We start from the raw sequence: 21,028 nt of genomic DNA on the forward strand, positions 1-21,028 counted from the left end.
CAGAGCCCTGACCTCAACCCCATCGAACACCTTTGGGATGAATTGGAACACCGACTGCTAGCCAGGCCTAATTGCCCAACATCAGTGCCCAACCTCACTAATAATCTTGTGGCTGAATGGAAGCACGTCCCGGTAGCAATGTTCCAACATCTAGTGATTTGTTACAAGCTGTAGAGCTTACACTTACAAGCCCTTTAACCAACAATGCAGTTTTAAGAAAAAAAGTGTTAAAGTATTTACTAAAATAAACTGAAATAAATCAAATAAAAAATACAAATAACAAAGAAGAAAAATAGAAAAACAACAGACAAGAGAAATAAAATATCAGTAGCGAGGCTATATACAGGGGGTACCGGTACAGAGTCTATGTATGCGGGCATAGGTTAGTCGAGATAATTGAGGTTATATGTACATGTAGGTAGAGGTAAAGTGACTATGCATCCGTAAAAAAACAGAGTAGCAACAGCATAAAAATGGGGGTGGGGGGGGGGGACAAATAGTATATTTGATTAGCATAAGGAGTCTTATGGCTTGGGGGTAAAAGCTCTTAAGAAGCCTTTTGGACCTAGACGTTCCACTTCGGTACTGCTTGCCGTGCGGTAGCAGAGAGAAAAGTCTATGACTTGGGTGGAGTATTTGGCAGTTTTTATGTGAAGACACTTGCCAGTTGGTCAGCGCATCCTCAGCGTACACATCCTGGTAATTCGTCTGGTCTTGCGGCCTTGTTAATGTTAACCGGTTTAAAGGTCTTACTCACATCGGCTACGGAGAGCATGATCACACAGTTGTCCGGAACAGCTGATGCTCTCATCCATGCTTCCGTGTTGCTTGCCTCGAAGCGAGCATAGAAGTAATTTAGCTCGTCTGGTAGGCTCGTGAAACTTGGCAGCTCTGGGCTGTGCATCCCTTTCTAGTCCGTAATAGTTTTCAAGCCCTGCCACATCCGACGAGCATCGGAGCCGGTGTTGTACGATTCAATCTTAGTCCTGTATTGATGCGTTTGCCTGTTTGATGGTTCAAAGCAGGTTTTCTTAAGTGTTAGAGTCCCGCTCCTTAAAAGTGGCAGCTATACCCTTTTGCTCAGTGTGGATGTTGCCTGTAATCAATGGCTTCTGTTTGGGGTATGTACGTTCGGTCACTGTGGTGATGACGTCATCGATGCACCTATTGATGAAGCCAATGACTGATGTGATTGCACTCCTCAACGCCATCGGAAGAATCCCTGAACATATTCCAGTCTGTGCTAGCAAAACTGTTCTGTAGCTTAGCATCTGCGTCATCTGACCACATCCTTATTGAGTGAGTCAATGGTACTTCCTGCTTTAGTTTTTGCAGGAATCAGTGGATTTAGTGGAAGCAGGAATCAGGAAGACAGAGTTATGGTCAGATTTGCCAAATGGAGGGCAAGGGAGAGCTTTCTACACGTTTCTGTGTGTGAAGTAAAGGTGATTCTACATTCTGGTAGAAATTAAGTAAAACAGATTTAAGTTTCCCTGTGCATTTAAGTCCCCGGCCAGTAGGAGCGCCACCTGTGGATAGGCATTTTCATGTTTGCATACTGCCTTATACAACTTTTGTTGAGTGCTATCTTAGTGACAGCATTGGCTTGTGGTGGTAAATAGACAAAAAAAAACAAGAAACAACAATTGGTTAGGAGCCTGTAAAATGGCAGCCATCTCCTCCGTCACCATTGTTCATATATGATGTTTCTGTCCTTGTTTAATTAGAGCCCAAGGAAACTAAGGGACAAGCCAAACCAGAACCTGCAAAAAAAGGTACTGATAGGATGTTTTTTTCTTGTATCGAATGTATAATGATGTAATTCTTGAGATTGATGTTGTATCTTGTCCAATGATTGTTTTAGAATCTGAAGATCCCAAAGAAAAAACCAATGCAGCTCCATCAAAGAAAGGTGCGAAGTAGTCTTTGTGAACACTGAACCCTTTTTAAAACTACTGAGCCAAGCCAACCTACAGTATACTGGGCTGGCCTAGTCAACCATCATTTCTGGAACAGTGCTGGAAAGAACAATGTGAAAATAAAATATCAGAACGAGCACAGTAGGTAAGAGGTAAGACTGTTTTGTATGATAGAAGGTATACTTCATGAAATATGTTTTTCTGATTTAGATGCTGAAACAAAAGAAAAGGGCAAACTAGCTCCAGAAAAGAAAGGTAACAAATATTTTTTTAATAGTTCATTTTCCATTTATTCAAATAATAAGTAGGCAGGCCTATGTGTCGGGTTTTATGTAATTTATAAAACATTATATCAAGATCTTATTGTATGGACTGTACTTTTTCCAAAGGGAAAGCCAAACCAACTCCTGCAAATGAAGGTAACAGAACTAATTGACTTCACAACTAAAATAATATTAAAGATAGTACATAATCATGGAGAAAAATGGTTGTCTTGCTTTATTCATAAAGAAACACATTTATGATGTATTTGATTCAGATGTTGCAGTTATTAAAGAAAAGGTGAAATCAGCACCTGCAAAGAAAGGTAAGAATGTTTTTAAATCTGTGGTTGATATGTCATTTGATAGGATAAGAGCACAAGCAAGACCCAGATGCAGAGACGGGAGGCAGATTGTTAGTCACTGATATTTATTATAATCCAAGTGCCAGGCAAGAAAATAGTTGTGGACAGGCAAAAGATCATTGTGGTCCTTCTGTAGCTCAGTTGGTAGAGCATGGTGCTTGTAACGCCAGGGTAGTGGGTTCGATTCCCGGGACCACCCATACGTAGAATGTTATGCACACATGACTGTAAGTCGCTTTGGATAAAAGCGTCTGCTAAATGGCATATATTATTATTATTATAACAAGGTCAGAGTCCAGGAGGTACAGAGTGGCAGGCAGGCTCGAGGTCAGGGCAGCAGTATGGTCAGGCAGGCGGGTTCAGAGTCAAGGCAGGCAAGGGTCAAAGCCTGGGAGGACAAGCAAAACACAGAGTAAAAAGCAGGAGCACGGCGTTGACAAAACAAGACGAACTGGCACAGACAGGCAGAAAACACAGGTATAAATACACAGGGGATAATGGAGAAGATGGGTAACACTTAGAGATGGTGGAGACAAGCACAAGGACAGGTGAAACAGATCAGGGTGTGACAGATAGAGCTTGATAGAGGATGAATGTCTCAAAGAAGTAGATCCTGCAAAGCAGCATTCAAGTGTTTTTACAATTATTGTTCCCTTGAATTATCACGTGCTTGTATTATAAAGTGAGTTTCATATTTTTTTAATGGCCCATTTGCGTTGCATTTAGATGCTGTTTCCAAAGACAAGCCATTTTTGTGTTTATTTTTAGTCATGCACTGCATATTTTGTGCTTGCTTCAGTATTGATAATGCGTTTTAAATTCAATAGAGGCAAAACATATCGATGAAAAGACAAAATACAACGTTTAACCAGCCCTTGTAAATTAAGTTAATTATTATTTTCAAATGTTTAGCTTTTCACTTTGTCAAATATAAATTCAGTTAGGAATAAATAAAAAAATGTGTTCAAGTTTTAACAGAAAATCACTAATTTTACTTAGAAGCTGAATTTACCAAATAAGAAGACCAAACCAGCTCTTGCAAAGAAATAAATTGCCCAATTATTGAGATTAATTGTGTGTCTTCTCTGATGATTGTTTTAGAATCTGCCAAAGCAGCTTCCTCAAAGAAAGGTATGTATAACTTTCTTTACACTTGAAACAAAAACGTAAGTCTTCCTATAAATAAATGTCTGCCACAGAATGTGCTTCATTTCTCTCTCAACCAATTATTCAGTATGTGTTTAATCAATTGCAATTTGAACCTTTGCTGTATATGTTATCATTCTTGTTTGATTAGAGTCCAAGGAAACTGAGGAACAAGCCAAACCAGAACCTGCAATAAAAGGTACAGATAGGATATTTGTTTTCTGGCTTCAAAATCTATAATGGCCCAATTCTTGAGATTCATGTTGTGTCTTGTCCAATGATTGTTTTAGACGGTGAAGTTCCCAAAGAACAAACCGAAGCAGCTACATCAAAGAAAGGTGCAAAGTATTCTTTGTGTACCACAGAACCCGTTTTCACATTACTGAGCCAAGCCAACCTACAGTATACTGGGATGGCATAGTTATGCATCAAACGAAGCTGCTCTAATTGTGCTGGAAAGGACAATGTGAAGAGAAAATATCTAAACGAGCACAGTTCAGTTTGGCTTGGCCTGATAGTCTGAATCAGGTAAGACTGTTTTGTATGATAGAAGGTATACTTCATGAAATGTGTTTTTCTGATTTAGATGCTGAAGCAAAAGAAAAGGCCAAATTAGCTCCAGAAAAGAAAGGTATGAAATTATTTTTGAATTGGTAATTTTCCACTTATTCAAATAATAAGTAGGCAGCCTGTGTCCATTTTATGCTATTTATAAAACATTCAATACGTTATTATTGTAAGGACTGTTGTACGTGAACTTAGAAGCTGAAGTTTCCAAAGAAAAAGCCAAAGTAACTCCTTCAAATGAAGGTAACGGAATGTATTGATTTTAAACACCACCAATATAATATTACAGACAGTACATAATCTCAGAGAAAATGTTTTATCCTGCTATATTCATAGAGAAACACAAATATGTTGCTTTTGATTCAGATGCTGCAGTTATTAAAGAAAAGGTCAAATCAGCCCCTGCAAAGAAAGGTAAGAATGTGGTTAGTATGTAATTAGGAATTTGTTATAACATTTGTTTGCATTGTATTTATTTAAATTCACAGCATGTTTTTTGTTACTTTCATTGTTTATAGATGTTTATAATCTCTTCCAAATTTGACAAATCTAAATTCAGAGCTAGCAATTGAAAATGCACTCACTACTGTAAATAGTTCTGGATAAGAGTGTCTGTTAAATGACAACAATTGTAAATGTAAAATAAATATTGAGGTGAACAGACAGCCATAACAAATTATTTAATTTAAATGTAAATATGTATTTTCTCTTTGCACGCAAATGTTGTTTTGCAATAATGAGTATTTTTGATGAGCAGTATATTACATTTAAGAACATATGTATTCTGTACAATAATTTAGTGTATAATATATATCAGATTATACAATAATCCAATGAAATAAGCATATATACTGCATGTAAAAAAATGCTAGTCTTACTCTAAATAGAGGTCTTCCACAGAGTGTGCTTCATTTCTCTCTCAACCAAATACTCAGTATGGGTTTGAATCAATTGCAGTTTGAACCTTTGCTGTATATGTTATCATTCTTGTTTGATTAGAGTCCAAGGAAACTAAGGAACAAGCCAAACCAGAGCCTTCAAAAGAAGGTACTGGCAGGATATTTTTTTCTGGCTTGAAAATGTATAATGGCGTAATTATTGAGATTCATGTTGTGTCTTGTCCAATGCTTGTATTAGAAAGTGAAGGTCCCAAAGAACAGACCAAAGCAGCTACATCAAAGAAAGGTGCAAAGTATTCTTTGTGTACCACAGAACCCATTTTTGCATTACTGAGCCAAGCCAGCCTACAGTATACTGGGCTGGCCTAGATACTCATCAACCATAGCTGCTGGAATTGTGCTGGAAAGGACAATGTGAAAGGAAAATATCTCAATGAGCAAAGTTCAGTTTGGCTTGGCCTGATAGTCTGAATCAGGTAAGACTTTTGTATGATATAAGGTATACTTCATGAAATGTGTTTTTCTGATTTAGATGCTGAAGCAAAAGAAAAGGAGAAATTAACTCCAGAAAAGAAAGGTATGAAATGATTTTTGAATTGTTCTTTTTCTGTTTATTCAAATAATAAGTAAGCAGCCTATGTATCCATTTCATGCTATTTACAAAACATTCAATAAGTTATTATTGTAAGGACTGAAGTTTGAACTTAGAAGCTGAAGTTTCCAAAGAAAAAGCCAAAGTAACTCCTTCAAATGAAGGTAACAGAATGTATTGATTTGTATCACTACCAATGTAATATTTTTTTTATACATTTATTTCACCAGGCAATTCAGTTAAGAACAAATTCTTATTATCAATGACGGCCTAGGAACAGTGGGTTAACTGCCTGTTCAGGGGCAGAACGACGGATTTGCACCTTGTCAGCTCGGGGGTTTTGAACTTGCAATCTTCCGGTGTCTAGTCCAACACTCTAAACACTAGGCTACCCTGCCGCCCAGTACATAATCTCGGAGAAAAAAATGTATCCTTATATATTCATAGAGAAACACAATTATGTTGCTTTTGATTCAGATGCTGCAGTTATTAAAGAAAAGGTCAAATCAGCCCCTGCAAAGAAAGGTAAGAATGTGGTTAGTATGTAATTAGGAATTTGTTATAACATTTGTTTGCATTGTATTTATTTAAATTCACAGCATATTTTTTGTTACTTTCATTGTTTCTAGATGTTTATAATCTCTTCCAAATTTGACAAATCTAAATTCAGAGTTAGCAATTGAAAATGCACTCACTACTGTAAATAGTTCTGGATAAGAGTGTCTGTTAAATGACAACAATTGTAAATTGAATATTGAGGTGAACAGACAGCCATAACAAATTATTTAATTTAAATGTAAATATGTATTTTCTCTTCGCACACAAATGTTATTTTGCAATAATGTGTATTGTTTGATAATGTAACGGCGTTCTTCGTTTGTGGAAAGAGAGTCGGACCGAAATGCAGCGTAGTGGTTACTCATGTCTTTAATGAAAGGAAAAAAGCGATACATGAAATAACTATACAAATACGAAAACAACAAACGGAACGTGAAACCTATTACAGCCTATCTGGTGAAACTACACAGAGACAGGAACAATCACCCACAAAATACACAGCGAAACCAGGCTACCTAAATACGGTTCCCAATCAGAGACAACGAGAATCACCTGACTCTGATTGAGAACCGCCTCAGGCAGCCAAGCCCATACAACACCCCTACTCAGCCGCAATCCCAATAATACAAAAACCCCAATACGAAATAGAACAACATAAACTCATGTCACACCCTGGCCTGACAAAAAATATAACAAAAACACAAAATACAATGACCAAGGCGTGACAGAACCCACCCCCCTAAGGTGCGGACTCCCGGACGCACCTCAAAACCACAGGGAGGGTCCGGGTGGGCGTCTGTCCATGGTGGCGGTTCCGGCTCGGGACGTGGACCCCACTCCATTAATGTCCTAGTTCCTCCCCTTCGCGTCCTGGGATAATCCACCCTCGCCGCCGACCATGGCCTAATAGTCCTCACCCAGAACCCCACAGAACTGAGGGCATCTCGTGACTGAGGGCATCTCGTGACTGAGGGGCATCTCGTGACTGAGGGCATCTCGTGACTGAGGGGCATCTCGTGACTGAGGGGCATCTCGTGACTGAGGGGCAGCTCGGGGCTGAGGGCAGCCCAGTACTGAGAGGAAGCTCAGGCAGGTAGTAGGCTCCGGTAGATCCTGGCTGGCTGGCGGATCTGGAAGATTCTGGTTGACTAGCAGATCTGGAAGAGACTGGTTGACTGGCAGATCTGGAAGAGACTGGTTGACTGGCAGATCTGGAAGAGACTGGTTGACTGGCAGATCTGGAAGAGACTGGTTGACTGGCAGATCTGGAAGAGACTGGTTGACTGGCAGATCTGGAAGAGACTGGTTGACTGGCAGATCTGGAAGAGACTGGTTGACTGGCAGATCTGGAAGAGACTGGTTGACTGGCAGATCTGGAAGAGACTGGTTGACTGGCAGATCTGGAAGATCCTGGCTGACTGGCGGATCCTGGCTGACTGGCGGATCCTGGCTGACTGGCGGATCCTGGCTGACTGGCGGATCCTGGCTGACTGGCGGATCCTGGCTGACTGGCGGATCCTGGCCGACTGGCGGATCCTGGCCGACTGGCGGATCCTGGCTGACTGGCGGATCCTGGCCGACTGGCTCTTCTGGTGGATCCTGGCAGACTGGTGAATCCAGGCTGACTGGTGGATTAACTGATCCTGACAGACTGGCGGCGCTGGGCAGACTGGCGGCGCTGGGCAGACTGGCGGCGCTGGGCAGACTGGCGGCGCTGGGTAGACTGGCGACGCTGGGCAGACTGGCGGCACTGGCGGCGCTGGGCAGGCGGGAGACTCCGGCAGCGCAGTACAGGAGAAAGGCTCTGGCTGCGCTAAACAGGCGGGAGACTCCAGCAGCGCAGGAGAGGAGAAAAGCGCTGGCTGCGCTGAACAGACGAGGCGCACTGAAGGCCTGGTGCGTGGTGCTGGAACTGGTGCTACAGGATTGAGGACACGTACAGGAAGCCTGGTGCGGGGAGCTGCTACCGGAGGACTGGTGTGTGGAGGTGGCTCTGGATAGACCGGACCGTGCAGGCGCACTGGAGCTCTTGAGCACCGAGCCTGCCCAAGCTTACCTGGCTCGATGCCCACTCTAGCCCGGCCAATAGGAAGGGCTGGTATGTGCCGCACCCGGGCTATGCACCCCACTGGAATCACCGTGCGCTCCATAGCATAACACGGTGCCTGCCCGGTCTCTCTAGCCCAATGGTGAGCACAGGGAGTTTGCGCAGGTCTCCTACCTGGCATAGCCATACTCCCTTTAGCCCCCAATAATGTTTTGGGGCTGCTTTTCGGGCTTCCAACCACGTCGCCGTGCTGCTTCCTCATACCAGCGCCTCTCCGCTTTAGCCGCCTCTATTTCTTCCTTGGGACGGCGATATTCTCCAGGCTGAGCCCAGGGTCCTTTCCCGCTCTAATTCCTCTCCCATGTCCAATTCTCCAAGTGGTGTAGCCTCTCCCACTGCAACTGCTCTTCACGATTAACAGGGAGAGTTTGCTCAGGTCTGAACCCTGACTCAGCCACTCACTCTCTGCGCCCTCCCCCAATAAATATTTGGGGGTTACTTTCAGTTTTCACTCTGCGCCACGTGTCTTTCTTTTTGACTCCATTCGCCTATAGCCCTCTTCGCACTGCTCCAGCGAATCCCAGGCGGGCACCTGCACTCTCTCTGGGTCGGCCGCCCACCTGTCGATTTCTTCCCACGTCGTATACTCCATGCCTCTGCTATCCATAATGTCCTCCCTTCGCTGTTCAAGCTGTCGCTGCCTGTTTACACGCTGCTCGGTCCGAGTGTGGTGGGTGATTCTGTAACGAACGTTCTTCGTTTGTGGAAAGAGAGTCGGACCGAAATGCAGCGTAGTGGTTACTCATGTCTTTAATGAAAGGAAAAAAGCGATACATGAAATAACTATACAAATACGAAAACAACAAACAGAACGTGAAACCTATTACAGCCTATCTGGTGAAACGACACAGAGACAGGAACAATCACCCACAAAATACACAGCGAAACCAGGCTACCTAAAGACGGTTCCCAATCAGAGACAACGAGAATCACCTGACTCTGATTGAGAACCGCCTCAGGCAGCCAAGCCCATACAACACCCGTACTCAGCCGCAATCCCAATAATACAAAAACCCCAATACGAAATACAACAACATAAACCCATGTCACACCTTGGCCTGACCAAAAATATAACGTAAAAACACAAAATACAATGACCAAGGCGTGACAGATAAGCAGTATATTACATTTAAGAACATATGTATTCTGTACAATAATTTAGTGTATAATATATATCAGATTATACAATAATCTAATGAAATAAGCATATATACTGCATGTATGTTTGTATCAATATTTGACATAGATGCTGCAGTTATTAAAGAAAGGGTGAAATCAGCCCCTGCAAAGAAAGGTAAAAATATTTTCAAATCTGTGGTTAATATGTAATTTGATAGTGCTTGATCGAGGCTGAAAGTCACTATTTTACTGAGAAGCTGAATTTAGCAGTGAGAAGACCAAACCAGCTCTTGCAAAGAAATAAAGAAATGGCTCAATTATTTAGATTAATTTTGTGTCTTCTCCAATGATTGTTTTAGAAGCTGACATTCACAAAGAAAACGCCAAAGCAGCTTCATCAAAGAAAGGTATGGATGACTTTTTTCTTTAGACTTGAAACAAAAAACGCTAGTCTTATACTAAATAGATGTCTTCCACAGAGTGTGCTTCATTTCTCTCTCAACCAAATACTCAGTATGGGTTTGAATCAATTGCAGTTTGAACCTTTGCTGTATATGTTATCATTCTTGTTTGATTAGTGTCCAAGGAAACTAAGGAACAAGCCAAACCAGAGCCTTCAAAAGAAGGTACAGATAGGATATTTTTTTCTGGCTTCAAAATGTACAATGGCGTAATTATTGAGATTCATGTTGTGTCTTGTCCAATGCTTGTATTAGACAGTGAAGGTCCCAAAGAACAGACCAAAGCAGCTTCATCAAAGAAAGGTGCAAAGTATTCTTTGTGTACCACAGAACCCATTTTTGCATTACTGAGCCAAGCCAGCCTACAGTATACTGGGCTGGCCTAGATACTCATCAACCATAGCTGCTGGAATTGTGCTGGAAAGGACAATGTGAAAAGAAAATATCTAAACGAGCACAGTTCAGTTTGGCTTGGCCTGATAGTCTGAATCAGGTAAGACTGTTTTGTATGATAGAAGGTATACTTCATGAAATGTGTTTTTCTGATTTAGATGCTGAAGCAAAAGAAAAGGCCAAATTAGCTCCAGAAAAGAAAGGTATGAAATGATTTTTGAATTGTAATTTTCTACTTATTCAAATAATAAGTAGGCAGCCTGTGTCCATTTTATGCTATTTATAAAACATTCAATAAGTTATTATTGTAAGGACTGTTGTACGTGAACTTAGAAGCTGAAGTTTCCAAAGAAAAAGCCAAAGTAACTCCTTCAAATGAAGGTAACAGAATGTATTGATTTTTATCACTACCAATATAATATTTTTTTTATACATTTATTTCACCAGGCAATTCAGTTAAGAACAAATTCTTATTATCAATGACGGCCTAGGAACAGTGGGTTAACTGCCTGTTCAGGGGCAGAACGACAGATTTGCACCTTGTCAGCTCGGGGGTTTTGAACTTGCAATCTTCCGGTTACTAGTCCAACACTCTAACCACTAGGCTACCCTGCCGCCCAGTACATCATCTCGGAGAAAAAAATGTATCCTTCTATATTCATAGAGAAACACAATTATGTTGCTTTTGATTCAGATGCTGCAGTTATTAAAGAAAAGGTCAAATCAGCCCCTGCAAAGAAAGGTAAGAATGTGGTTAGTATGTAATTAGGAATTTGTTATAACATTTGTTTGCATTGTATTTATTTAAATTCACAGCATGTTTTTTGTTACTTTCATTGTTTATAGATGTTTATAATCTCTTCCAAATTTGACAAATCTAAATTCAGAGTTAGCAATTGAAAATGCACTCACTACTGTAAATAGTTCTGGATAAGTGTGTCTGTTAAATGACAACAATTGTAAATGTAAAATAAATCTTGAGGTGAACAGACAGCCATAACTAATTATTTAATTTAAATGTAAATATGTATTTTCTCTTTGCACACAAATGTTGTTTTGCAATAATGAGTATTTTTGATGAGCAGTATATTACATTTAAGAACATATGTATTCTGTACAATAATTTAGTGTATAATATATATCAGATTATACAATAATCCAATGAAATAAGCATATATACTGCATGTATGTTTGTATCAATATTTGACATAGATGCTGCAGTTATTAAAGAAAAGGTGAAATCAGCCCCTGCAAAGAAAGGTAAAAATGTTTTCAAATCTGTGGTTAATATGTAATTTGATAGTGCTTGATAAAGGCTGAAAGTCACTATTTTACTGAGAAGCTGAATTTAGCAGTGAGAAGACCAAACCAGCTCTTGCAAAGAAATAAAGAAATGGCTCAATTCTTTAGATTAATTTTGTGTCTTCTCCAATGATTGTTTTAGAAGCTGAAATTCACAAAGAAAACGCCAAAGCAGCTTCATCAAAGAAAGGTATGGATAACTTTTTTCTTTAAACTTGAAACAAAAAACGCTAGTCTTACTCTAAATAGATGTCTTCCACAGAGTGTGCTTCATTTCTCTCTCAACCAAATACTCAGTATGGGTTTGAATCAATTGCAGTTTGAACCTTTGCTGTATATGTTATCATTCTTGTTTGATTAGAGTCCAAGGAAACTAAGGAACAAGCCAAACCAGAGCCTTCAAAAGAAGGTACAGATAGGATATTTTTTTCTGGCTTGAAAATGTATAATGGCGTAATTATTGAGATTCATGTTGTGTCTTGTCCAATGCTTGTATTAGACAGTGAAGTTCCCAAAGAACAGACCAAAGCAGCTACATCAAAGAAAGGTGCAAAGTATTCTTTGTGTACCACAGAACCCATTTTTGCATTACTGAGCCAAGCCAGCCTACAGTATACTGGGCTGGCCTAGATACTCATCAACCATAGCTGCTGGAATTGTGCTGGAAAGGACAATGTGAAAAGAAAATATCTCAATGAGCAAAGTTCAGTTTGGCTTGGCCTGATAGTCTGAATCAGGTAAGACTTTTGTATGATATAAGGTATACTTCATGAAATGTGTTTTTCTGATTTAGATGCTGAAGCAAAAGAAAAGGAGAAATTAACTCCAGAAAAGAAAGGTATGAAATGATTTTTGAATTGTTCTTTTTCTGTTTATTCAAATAATAAGTAAGCAGCCTATGTATCCATTTCATGCTATTTACAAAACATTCAATAAGTTATTATTGTAAGGACTGTTGTACGTGAACTTAGAAGCTGAAGTTTCCAAAGAAAAAGCCAAAGTAACTCCTTCAAATGAAGGTAACAGAATGTATTGATTTTTATCACTACCAATATAATATTTTTTTTATACATTTATTTCACCAGGCAATTCAGTTAAGAACAAATTCTTATTATCAATGACGGCCTAGGAACAGTGGGTTAACTGCCTGTTCAGGGGCAGAACGACAGATTTGCACCTTGTCAGCTCGGGGGTTTTGAACTTGCAATCTTCCGGTTACTAGTCCAACACTCTAAACACTAGGCAACCCTGCCGCCCAGTACATAATCTCGAGAAAAAATGTATCCTTCTATATTCATAGAGAAACACAATTATGTTGCGTTTGATTCAGATGCTGCAGTTATTAAAGAAAAGGTCAAATCAGCCCCTGCAAAGAAAGGTAAGAATGTGGTTAGTATGTAATTAGGAATTTGTTATAACATTTGTTTGCATTGTATTTATTTAAATTCACAGCATATTTTTTGTTACTTTCATTGTTTATAGATGTTTATAATCTCTTCCAAATTTGACAAATCTAAATTCAGAGTTAGCAATTGAAAATGCACTCACTACTGTAAATAGTTCTGGATAAGAGTGTCTGTTAAATGACAACAATTGTAAATGTAAAATAAATATTGAGGTGAACAGACAGCCATAACAAATTATTTAATTTAAATGTAAATATGTATTTTCTCTTTGCACACAAATGTTATTTTGCAATAATGTGTATTGTTTGATAAGCAGTATATTACATTTAAGAACATATGTATTCTGTAAAATAATTTACTGTATAATATATATCAGATTATACAATAATCTAATGAAATATTCATATATACTGCATCTATGTTTGTATCAATATTTGACATAGATGCTGCAGTTATTAAAGAAAAGGTGAAATCAGCCCCTGCAAAGAAAGGTACAAATATTTTCAAATCTGTGGTTAATATGTAATTTGATAGTGCTTGATAAAGGCTGAAAGTCACTATTTTACTGAAGCTGAATTTAGCAGTGAGAAGACCAAACCAGCTCTTGCAAAGAACTAAAGAAATGGCTCAATTCTTTAGATTAATTTTGTGTCTTCTCCAATGATTGTTTTAGAAGCTGACATTCACAAAGAAAACGCCAAAGCAGCTTCATCAAAGAAAGGTATGGTTAACTTTTTCTTTAGACTTGAAACAAAAAACGCTAGTCTTACTCTAAATAGATGTCTTCCACAGAGTGTGCTTCATTTCTCTCTCAACCAAATACTCAGTATGGGTTTGAATCAATTGCAGTTTGAACCTTTGCTGTATATGTTATCATTCTTGTTTGATTAGAGTCCAAGGAAACTAAGGAACAAGCCAAACCAGAGCCTTCAAAAGAAGGTACAGATAGGATATTTTTTTCTGGCTTGAAAATGTATAATGGCGTAATTATTGAGATTCATGTTGTGTCTTGTCCAATGCTTGTATTAGACAGTGAAAGTCCCAAAGAACAGACCAAAGCAGCGTCATCAAAGAAAGGTACAAAGTATTCTTTGTGTACCACAGAACCCATTTTCGCATTACTGAGCCAAGCCAGCCTACAGTATACTGGGCTGGCCTAGATACTCATCAACCATAGCTGCTGGAATTGTGCTGGAAAGGACAATGTGAAAAGAAAATATCTCAATGAGCAAAGTTCAGTTTGGCTTGGCCTGATAGTCTGAATCAGGTAAGACTTTTGTATGATAGAAGGTATACTTCATGAAATGTGTTTTCTGAATTAGATGCTGAAGCAAAAGAAAAGGAGAAATTAACTCCAGAAAAGAAAGGTATGAAATGATTTTTGAATTGTTCTTTTTCTGTTTATTCAAATAATAAGTAAGCAGCCTATGTATCCATTTCATGCTATTTACAAAACATTCAATAAGTTATTATTGTAAGGACTGTTGTACGTGAACTTAGAAGCTGAAGTTTCCAAAGAAAAAGCCAAAGTAACTCCTTCAAATGAAGGTAACAGAATGTATTGATTTTTATCACTACCAATATAATATTTTTTTTATACATTTATTTCACCAGGCAATTCAGTTAAGAACAAATTCTTATTATCAATGACGGCCTAGGAACAGTGGGTTAACTGCCTGTTCAGGGGCAGAACGACAGATTTGCACCTTGTCAGCTCGGGGGTTTTGAACTTGCAATCTTCCGGTTACTAGTCCAACGCTCTAAACACTAGGCAACCCTGCCGCCCAGTACATAATCTCGGAGAAAAAAATGTATCCTTCTATATTCATAGAGAAACACAATTATGTTGCTTTTGATTCAGATGCTGCAGTTATTAAAGAAAAGGTCAAATCAGCCCCTGCAAAGAAAGGTAAGAATGTGGTTAGTATGTAATTAGGAATTTGTTATAACATTTGTTTGCGTTGTATTTATTTAAATTCACAGCATATTTTTTGTTACTTTCATTGTTTATAGATGTTTATAATCTCTTCCAAATTTGACAAATCTAAATTCAGAGTTAGCAATTGAAAATGCACTCACTACTGTAAATAGTTCTGGATAAGAGTGTCTGTTAAATGACAACAATTGTAAATGTAAAATAAATATTGAGGTGAACAGACAGCCATAACTAATTATTTAATTTAAATGTAAATATGTATTTTCTCTTTGCACACAAATGTTATTTTGCAATAATGTGTATTGTTTGATAAGCAGTATATTACATTTAAGAACATATGTATTCTGTACAATAATTTAGTGTATAATATATATCAGATTATACAATAATCTAATGAAATATTCATATATACTGCATGTATGTTTGTATCAATATTTGACATAGATGCTGCAGTTATTAAAGAAAAGGTGAAATCAGCCCCTGCAAAGAAAAGTACAAATATTTTCAAATCTGTGGTTAATATGTAATTTGATAGTGCTTGATAGAGGCTGAAAGTCACTATTTTACTGAGAAGCTGAATTTAGCAGTGAGAAGACCAAACCAGCTCTTGCAAAGAAATAAAGAAATGGCTCAATTCTTTAGATTAATTTTGTGTCTTCTCCAATGATTGTTTTAGAAACTGACATTCACAAAGAAAACGCCAAAGCAGCTTCATCAAAGAAAGGTATGGATAACTTTTTTCTTTAGACTTGAAACAAACAACGCTAGTCTTACTCTAAATAGATGTCTTCCACAGAGTGTGCTTCATTTCTCTCTCAACCAAATACTCAGTATGGGTTTGAATCAATTGCAGTTTGAACCTTTGCTGTATATGTTATCATTCTTGTTTGATTAGAGTCCAAGGAAACTAAGGAACAAGCCAAACCAGAGCCTTCAAAAGAAGGTACTGACAGGATTATTTTTTTCTGGCTTCAAAATGTATAATGGCGTAATTATTGAGATTCATGTTGTGTCTTGTCCAATGCTTGTATTAGACAGCGAAGGTCCCAAAGAACAGACCAAAGCAGCTTCATCAAAGAAAGGTGCAAAGTATTCTTTGTGTACCACAGAACCCATTTTTGCATTACTGAGCCAAGCCAGCCTACAGTATACTGGGCTGGCCTAGATACTCATCAACCATAGCTGCTGGAATTGTGCTGGAAAGGACAATGTGAAAAGAAAATATCTCAATGAGCAAAGTTCAGTTTGGCTTGGCCTGATAGTCTGAATCAGGTAAGACTTTTGTATGATATAAGGTATACTTCATGAAATGTGTTTTTCTGATTTAGATGCTGAAGCAAAAGAAAAGGAGAAATTAACTCCAGAAAAGAAAGGTATGAAATGATTTTTGAATTGTTCTTTTTCTGTTTATTCAAATAATAAGTAAGCAGCCTATGTATCCATTTCATGCTATTTACAAAACATTCAATAAGTTATTATTGTAAGGACTGTTGTACGTGAACTTAGAAGCTGAAGTTTCCAAAGAAAAAGCCAAAGTAACTCCTTCAAATGAAGGTAACAGAATGTATTGATTTTTATCACTACCAATATAATATTTTTTTTATACATTTATTTCACCAGGCAATTCAGAACAAATTCTTATTATCAATGACGGCCTAGGAACAGTGGGTTAACTGCCTGTTCAAGGGCAGAACGACAGATTTGCACCTTGTCAGCTCGGGGGTTTTGAACTTGCAATCTTCCGGTTACTAGTCCAACACTCTAAACACTAGGCAACCCTGCCGCCCAGTACATAATCTCGGAGAAAAAAATGTATCCTTCTATATTCATAGAGAAACACAATTATGTTGCGTTTGATTCAGATGCTGCAGTTATTAAAGAAAAGGTCAAATCAGCCCCTGCAAAGAAAGGTAAGAATGTGGTTAGTATGTAATTAGGAATTTGTTATAACATTTGTTTGCATTGTATTTATTTAAATTCACAGCATATTTTTTGTTACTTTCATTGTTTATAGATGTTTATAATCTCTTCCAAATTTGACAAATCTAAATTCAGAGTTAGCAATTGAAAATGCACTCACTACTGTAAATAGTTCTGGATAAGAGTGTCTGTTAAATGACAACAATTGTAAATGTAAAATAAATATTGAGGTGAACAGACAGCCATAACTAATTATTTAAATGTAAATATGTATTTTCTCTTTGCACACAAATGTTATTTTGCAATAATGTGTATTGTTTGATAAGCAGTATATTACATTTAAGAACATATGTATTCTGTACAATAATTTAGTGTATAATATATATCAGATTATACAATAATCTAATGAAATATTCATATATACTGCATGTATGTTTGTATCAATATTTGACATAGATGCTGCAGTTATTAAAGAAAAGGTGAAATCAGCCCCTGCAAAGAAAGGTAAAAATGTTTTCAAATCTGTGGTTAATATGTAATTTGATAGTGCTTGATAAAGGCTGAAAGTCACTATTTTACTGAAGCTGAATTTAGCAGTGAGAAGACCAAACCAGCTCTTGCAAAGAAATAAAGAAATTGCTCAATTCTTTAGATTAATTTTGTGTCTTCTCCAATGATTGTTTTAGAAGCTGAAATTCACAAAGAAAACGCCAAAGCAGCTTCATCAAAGAAAGGTATGGATAACTTTTTTCTTTAGACTTGAAACAAAAAACGCTAGTCTTACTCTAAATAGATGTCTTCCACAGAGTGTGCTTCATTTCTCTCTCAACCAAATACTCAGTATGGGTTTGAATCAATTGCAGTTTGAACCTTTGCTGTATATGTTATCATTCTTGTTTGATTAGAGTCCAAGGAAACTAAGGAACAAGCCAAACCAGAGCTTCAAAAGAAGGTACTGACAGGATTATTTTTTTCTGGCTTCAAAATGTATAATGGCGTAATTATTGAGATTCATGTTGTGTCTTGTCCAATGCTTGTATTAGACAGCGAAGGTCCCAAAGAACAGACCAAAGCAGCTTCATCAAAGAAAGGTGCAAAGTATTCTTTGTGTACCACAGAACCCATTTTGCATTACTGAGCCAAGCCAGCCTACAGTATACTGGGCTGGCCTAGATACTCATCAACCATAGCTGCTGGAATTGTGCTGGAAAGGACAATGTGAAAAGAAAATATCTCAATGAGCAAAGTTCAGTTTGGCTTGGCCTGATAGTCTGAATCAGGTAAGACTTTTGTATGATATAAGGTATACTTCATGAAATGTGTTTTTCTGATTTAGATGCTGAAGCAAAAGAAAAGGCCAAATTAGCTCCAGAAAAGAAAGGTATGAAATTATTTTTGAATGATTAATTTTCTACTTATTCAAATAATAAGTAGGTAGCCTGTGTCCATTTCATGCTATTTATAAAACATTCAATAAGTTATTATTGTAAGGACTGTTGTACGTGAACTTAGAAGCTGAAGTTTCCAAAGAAAAAGCCAAAGTAACTCCTTCAAATGAAGGTAACAGAATGTATTGATTTTTACCACCACCAATATAATATTACAGACAGTACATAATCTCAGAGAAAAAAATCCTCCTGCTATATTCAGAGAGAAACACAAATACGTTACATTTGATTCAGATGCTGCAGTTATTAAAGAAAAGGTCAAATCAGCCTCTGCAAAGAAAGGTTAAGAATGTGTTTAGTTTGTAATTAGTATGTAACATTTGTTTGCGTTTGATTTTATTTTATTCACTGCATAGTTTTGTTACTTTCATTGTTTATAATCATTTATAGTCTGTTCTAAATTTGACAAATCTAAAATCAGAGAAAATGGAAATGGACCCACTACTGTAAATAGTTCTGGATAAGAGTATCTGTTAAATTACATATTTTGTAAATGTAATATAAATATTGAGGTGAAAACAACACTTACAAATGATCTAATTTCAACATAAATGTATTTTCTCTTTGCACACGAATGTTATATTGCAATAATGTTTGTTTTTGTTAGTGCAGGCTTGAGAAGCATTATTACATTTAAGAACATACTTATACTATAGAATAATGTATTGTATTTTAAATATCAGATTATACAATACTCCAATTAAATAATCTTATACTGCATGTATGTCCTTATCAACAATTGAAATAGATGCTGATGTTGTTAAAGAAAAGACGAGACCAGTTCCTGCAAAGAAAGTGAAAACTGTAAAAGACAAGGCAAAACCAGCACTAGCTGAGAAAGGTATTGAAGCAATGTTTTTTAAATTGGTTTTACAGTATGTATTTACTATGAATTAGTACATTTGTGCTATTATGCTTTAATTTGACCTGCCAGTCTTTCAACTTAAATGTTTTTATTTTATTCAGAGGCTGAAGTTGGCAAAGAAAAGTCCAAACCAACACCTGCAAAGAAAGGTACTGGTGTATTACAGTACTTCACTACAGTAGTTTTTAGACTGAGTAGAACAGGGTGGTCAAAGATATGGCCTGCCTCCTGTGAAATCATCCTGTGCAACCAATGTTGTTTTAAATGTAAGTATTATATTCTTCCTAATATTTAAAAAGCACCTAAACATGTTATTTCTGTAGAAAGAGCTGGATTCAGCTACTAGGGCTAAATTAACTAAACAACCCCAAGTGTACTAGAGACATCAAACTGGCACATATTGTCTAACATTATTCTTGTCCTCCATTCTCAAGAACCTGAATGTTCAAAAGAGAAAACAAAAGCAGATCATGTCAAGAAAGATGTACAGTGCCTTGCAAAAGTATTAATTCCCATTGGCGTTTTAACTAATTTGTTTCATTACAACCTGTAATTTAAATGGATGTTAATTTGGATTTCAAGTAATGGACATATACAAAATAGTCCACATTTGGTGAAGTAAAAAACGGGAAAGTGGTGCATGCATATGTATCCACCCCCTTTGCTATGAAGCCCCTAAATAAGATCTAGTCCAACCAATTCCCTTTAGAAGTCACATAATTCGTTAAATAACGTCCACCTGTGTGCAATCTAAGTGTCACATGATCTCTCACATGATCACAGTATACCTACACCTGTTCTGAAAGGCCCCAGAGTCTGCAACACCACTAAGCAAGGGGCACCATGAAGACCAATGAGCTCTCAGAACATGTCAGGGACAAAGTTGTGGAGAAGTACAGATTACGGGTTATGGAAAAATATACGAAACTTTAAACATCCCATGGAGTACCATTAAATCCATGATCAAAAACTGGAAAGAATATGGCACCACAACAATCCTGCAAAGAGAGGCATTAATCTGGGGCAACAAAGAGACCATAGATAACCCTGAAGGAGCTGCAAATCTCCACAGCAGAGATTGGAGGATCTGTCCATAGGACCACTTTAAGCGTACACTCCACAGAGAGCTTTATGGAAGGGTGGCCAGAAAACAGCCATCGCTTATTAAAGAAAAAAATATCAAAAGCTTTTGGCGTTCACCAAAAGGCATGTGGGAGACTCCCCAAACATATGAAAGAAGGTACTCTGGTCAGATTAGACTAAAATATAGCTTTTTGGCCGTAAAGCAAAACGTTATGTCTGGCACAAACCCAACACCTCTCATCACCCCTAGAGCATCATCCCCACAGTGAAGCATGGTGGTGGCAGCAGCATGCTGTGGGTGATGTTTTTCATCGTCAGGGCTGGGAAACTGTTCAGAATTGAAAGAATGATGGATGGCGGTAAATACAGGGAAATTCTTGAGGGAAACCTGTTTCAGTCTCCCAGAGATTTGAGACTGGGACGGAGGTCCACCTTCCAGCAGGACAATAACCCTACGCGTACTACTAAAGCAACACTTGAGTGGTTTAAGGGGAACCATTTAAATGTCTTAGAATGGCCTAGTCAAAACCCAGACCTCAATTCAATTGACAATCTGTGATATGGCTTAAAGATTGCTGTAAACCAGCAGAACCCATTCAACTTGTAGGAGCAGGAGTTGTTTTGCCTTGAATCATTGGCAAAAATCCCAGTGGCTAGATGTGCCAAGCTTATATAGACATAC

General features: G+C 37.8%; 1 protein-coding gene across 50 annotated transcripts in view; it reads left to right on the plus strand.

Moving 5' to 3' along the window:
• Window positions 1-21,028, plus strand: part of si:ch211-266g18.10 (titin) — a 140,060-nt gene that overhangs the window by 79,441 nt on the left and 39,591 nt on the right. Inside the window, exons 25-60 of one of the 50 annotated variants that reach the window (XM_052478607.1) lie at window positions 1,728-1,775; window positions 1,865-1,912; window positions 2,130-2,174; window positions 2,309-2,338; window positions 2,458-2,505; window positions 3,646-3,675; window positions 3,842-3,889; window positions 3,981-4,028; window positions 4,277-4,321; window positions 4,432-4,500; window positions 4,624-4,671; window positions 5,257-5,304; window positions 5,689-5,733; window positions 6,226-6,273; window positions 9,660-9,707; window positions 9,892-9,939; window positions 10,111-10,158; window positions 10,545-10,589; window positions 10,699-10,767; window positions 11,081-11,128; window positions 11,599-11,646; window positions 11,831-11,878; window positions 12,050-12,097; window positions 12,482-12,526; window positions 13,019-13,066; window positions 13,538-13,585; window positions 13,768-13,815; window positions 13,986-14,033; window positions 14,124-14,171; window positions 14,417-14,461; window positions 14,956-15,003; window positions 15,707-15,754; window positions 15,926-15,973; window positions 16,359-16,403; window positions 19,147-19,239; window positions 19,365-19,412. In XM_052478607.1, coding sequence (XP_052334567.1) covers window positions 1,728-1,775; window positions 1,865-1,912; window positions 2,130-2,174; window positions 2,309-2,338; window positions 2,458-2,505; window positions 3,646-3,675; window positions 3,842-3,889; window positions 3,981-4,028; window positions 4,277-4,321; window positions 4,432-4,500; window positions 4,624-4,671; window positions 5,257-5,304; window positions 5,689-5,733; window positions 6,226-6,273; window positions 9,660-9,707; window positions 9,892-9,939; window positions 10,111-10,158; window positions 10,545-10,589; window positions 10,699-10,767; window positions 11,081-11,128; window positions 11,599-11,646; window positions 11,831-11,878; window positions 12,050-12,097; window positions 12,482-12,526; window positions 13,019-13,066; window positions 13,538-13,585; window positions 13,768-13,815; window positions 13,986-14,033; window positions 14,124-14,171; window positions 14,417-14,461; window positions 14,956-15,003; window positions 15,707-15,754; window positions 15,926-15,973; window positions 16,359-16,403; window positions 19,147-19,239; window positions 19,365-19,412 — 1,758 coding nt within the window. Of the gene's footprint in view, window positions 1-1,727; window positions 1,776-1,864; window positions 1,913-2,129; window positions 2,175-2,308; window positions 2,339-2,457; window positions 2,506-3,645; window positions 3,676-3,841; window positions 3,890-3,980; window positions 4,029-4,276; window positions 4,322-4,431; window positions 4,501-4,623; window positions 4,672-5,256; window positions 5,305-5,688; window positions 5,734-6,225; window positions 6,274-9,659; window positions 9,708-9,891; window positions 9,940-10,110; window positions 10,159-10,544; window positions 10,590-10,698; window positions 10,768-11,080; window positions 11,129-11,598; window positions 11,647-11,830; window positions 11,879-12,049; window positions 12,098-12,481; window positions 12,527-13,018; window positions 13,067-13,537; window positions 13,586-13,767; window positions 13,816-13,985; window positions 14,034-14,123; window positions 14,172-14,416; window positions 14,462-14,955; window positions 15,004-15,706; window positions 15,755-15,925; window positions 15,974-16,358; window positions 16,404-18,286; window positions 18,332-19,146; window positions 19,240-19,364; window positions 19,413-21,028 lie in introns of all 50 variants that reach the window. The other 49 variants (XM_052478606.1, XM_052478610.1, XM_052478613.1 and 46 more) reach the window with 49 other exon arrangements.

This window comes from Oncorhynchus keta, chromosome 2 (assembly GCF_023373465.1).
Source record: "Oncorhynchus keta strain PuntledgeMale-10-30-2019 chromosome 2, Oket_V2, whole genome shotgun sequence".
NCBI classification, from domain to species: Eukaryota; Metazoa; Chordata; class Actinopteri; order Salmoniformes; family Salmonidae; genus Oncorhynchus; species Oncorhynchus keta.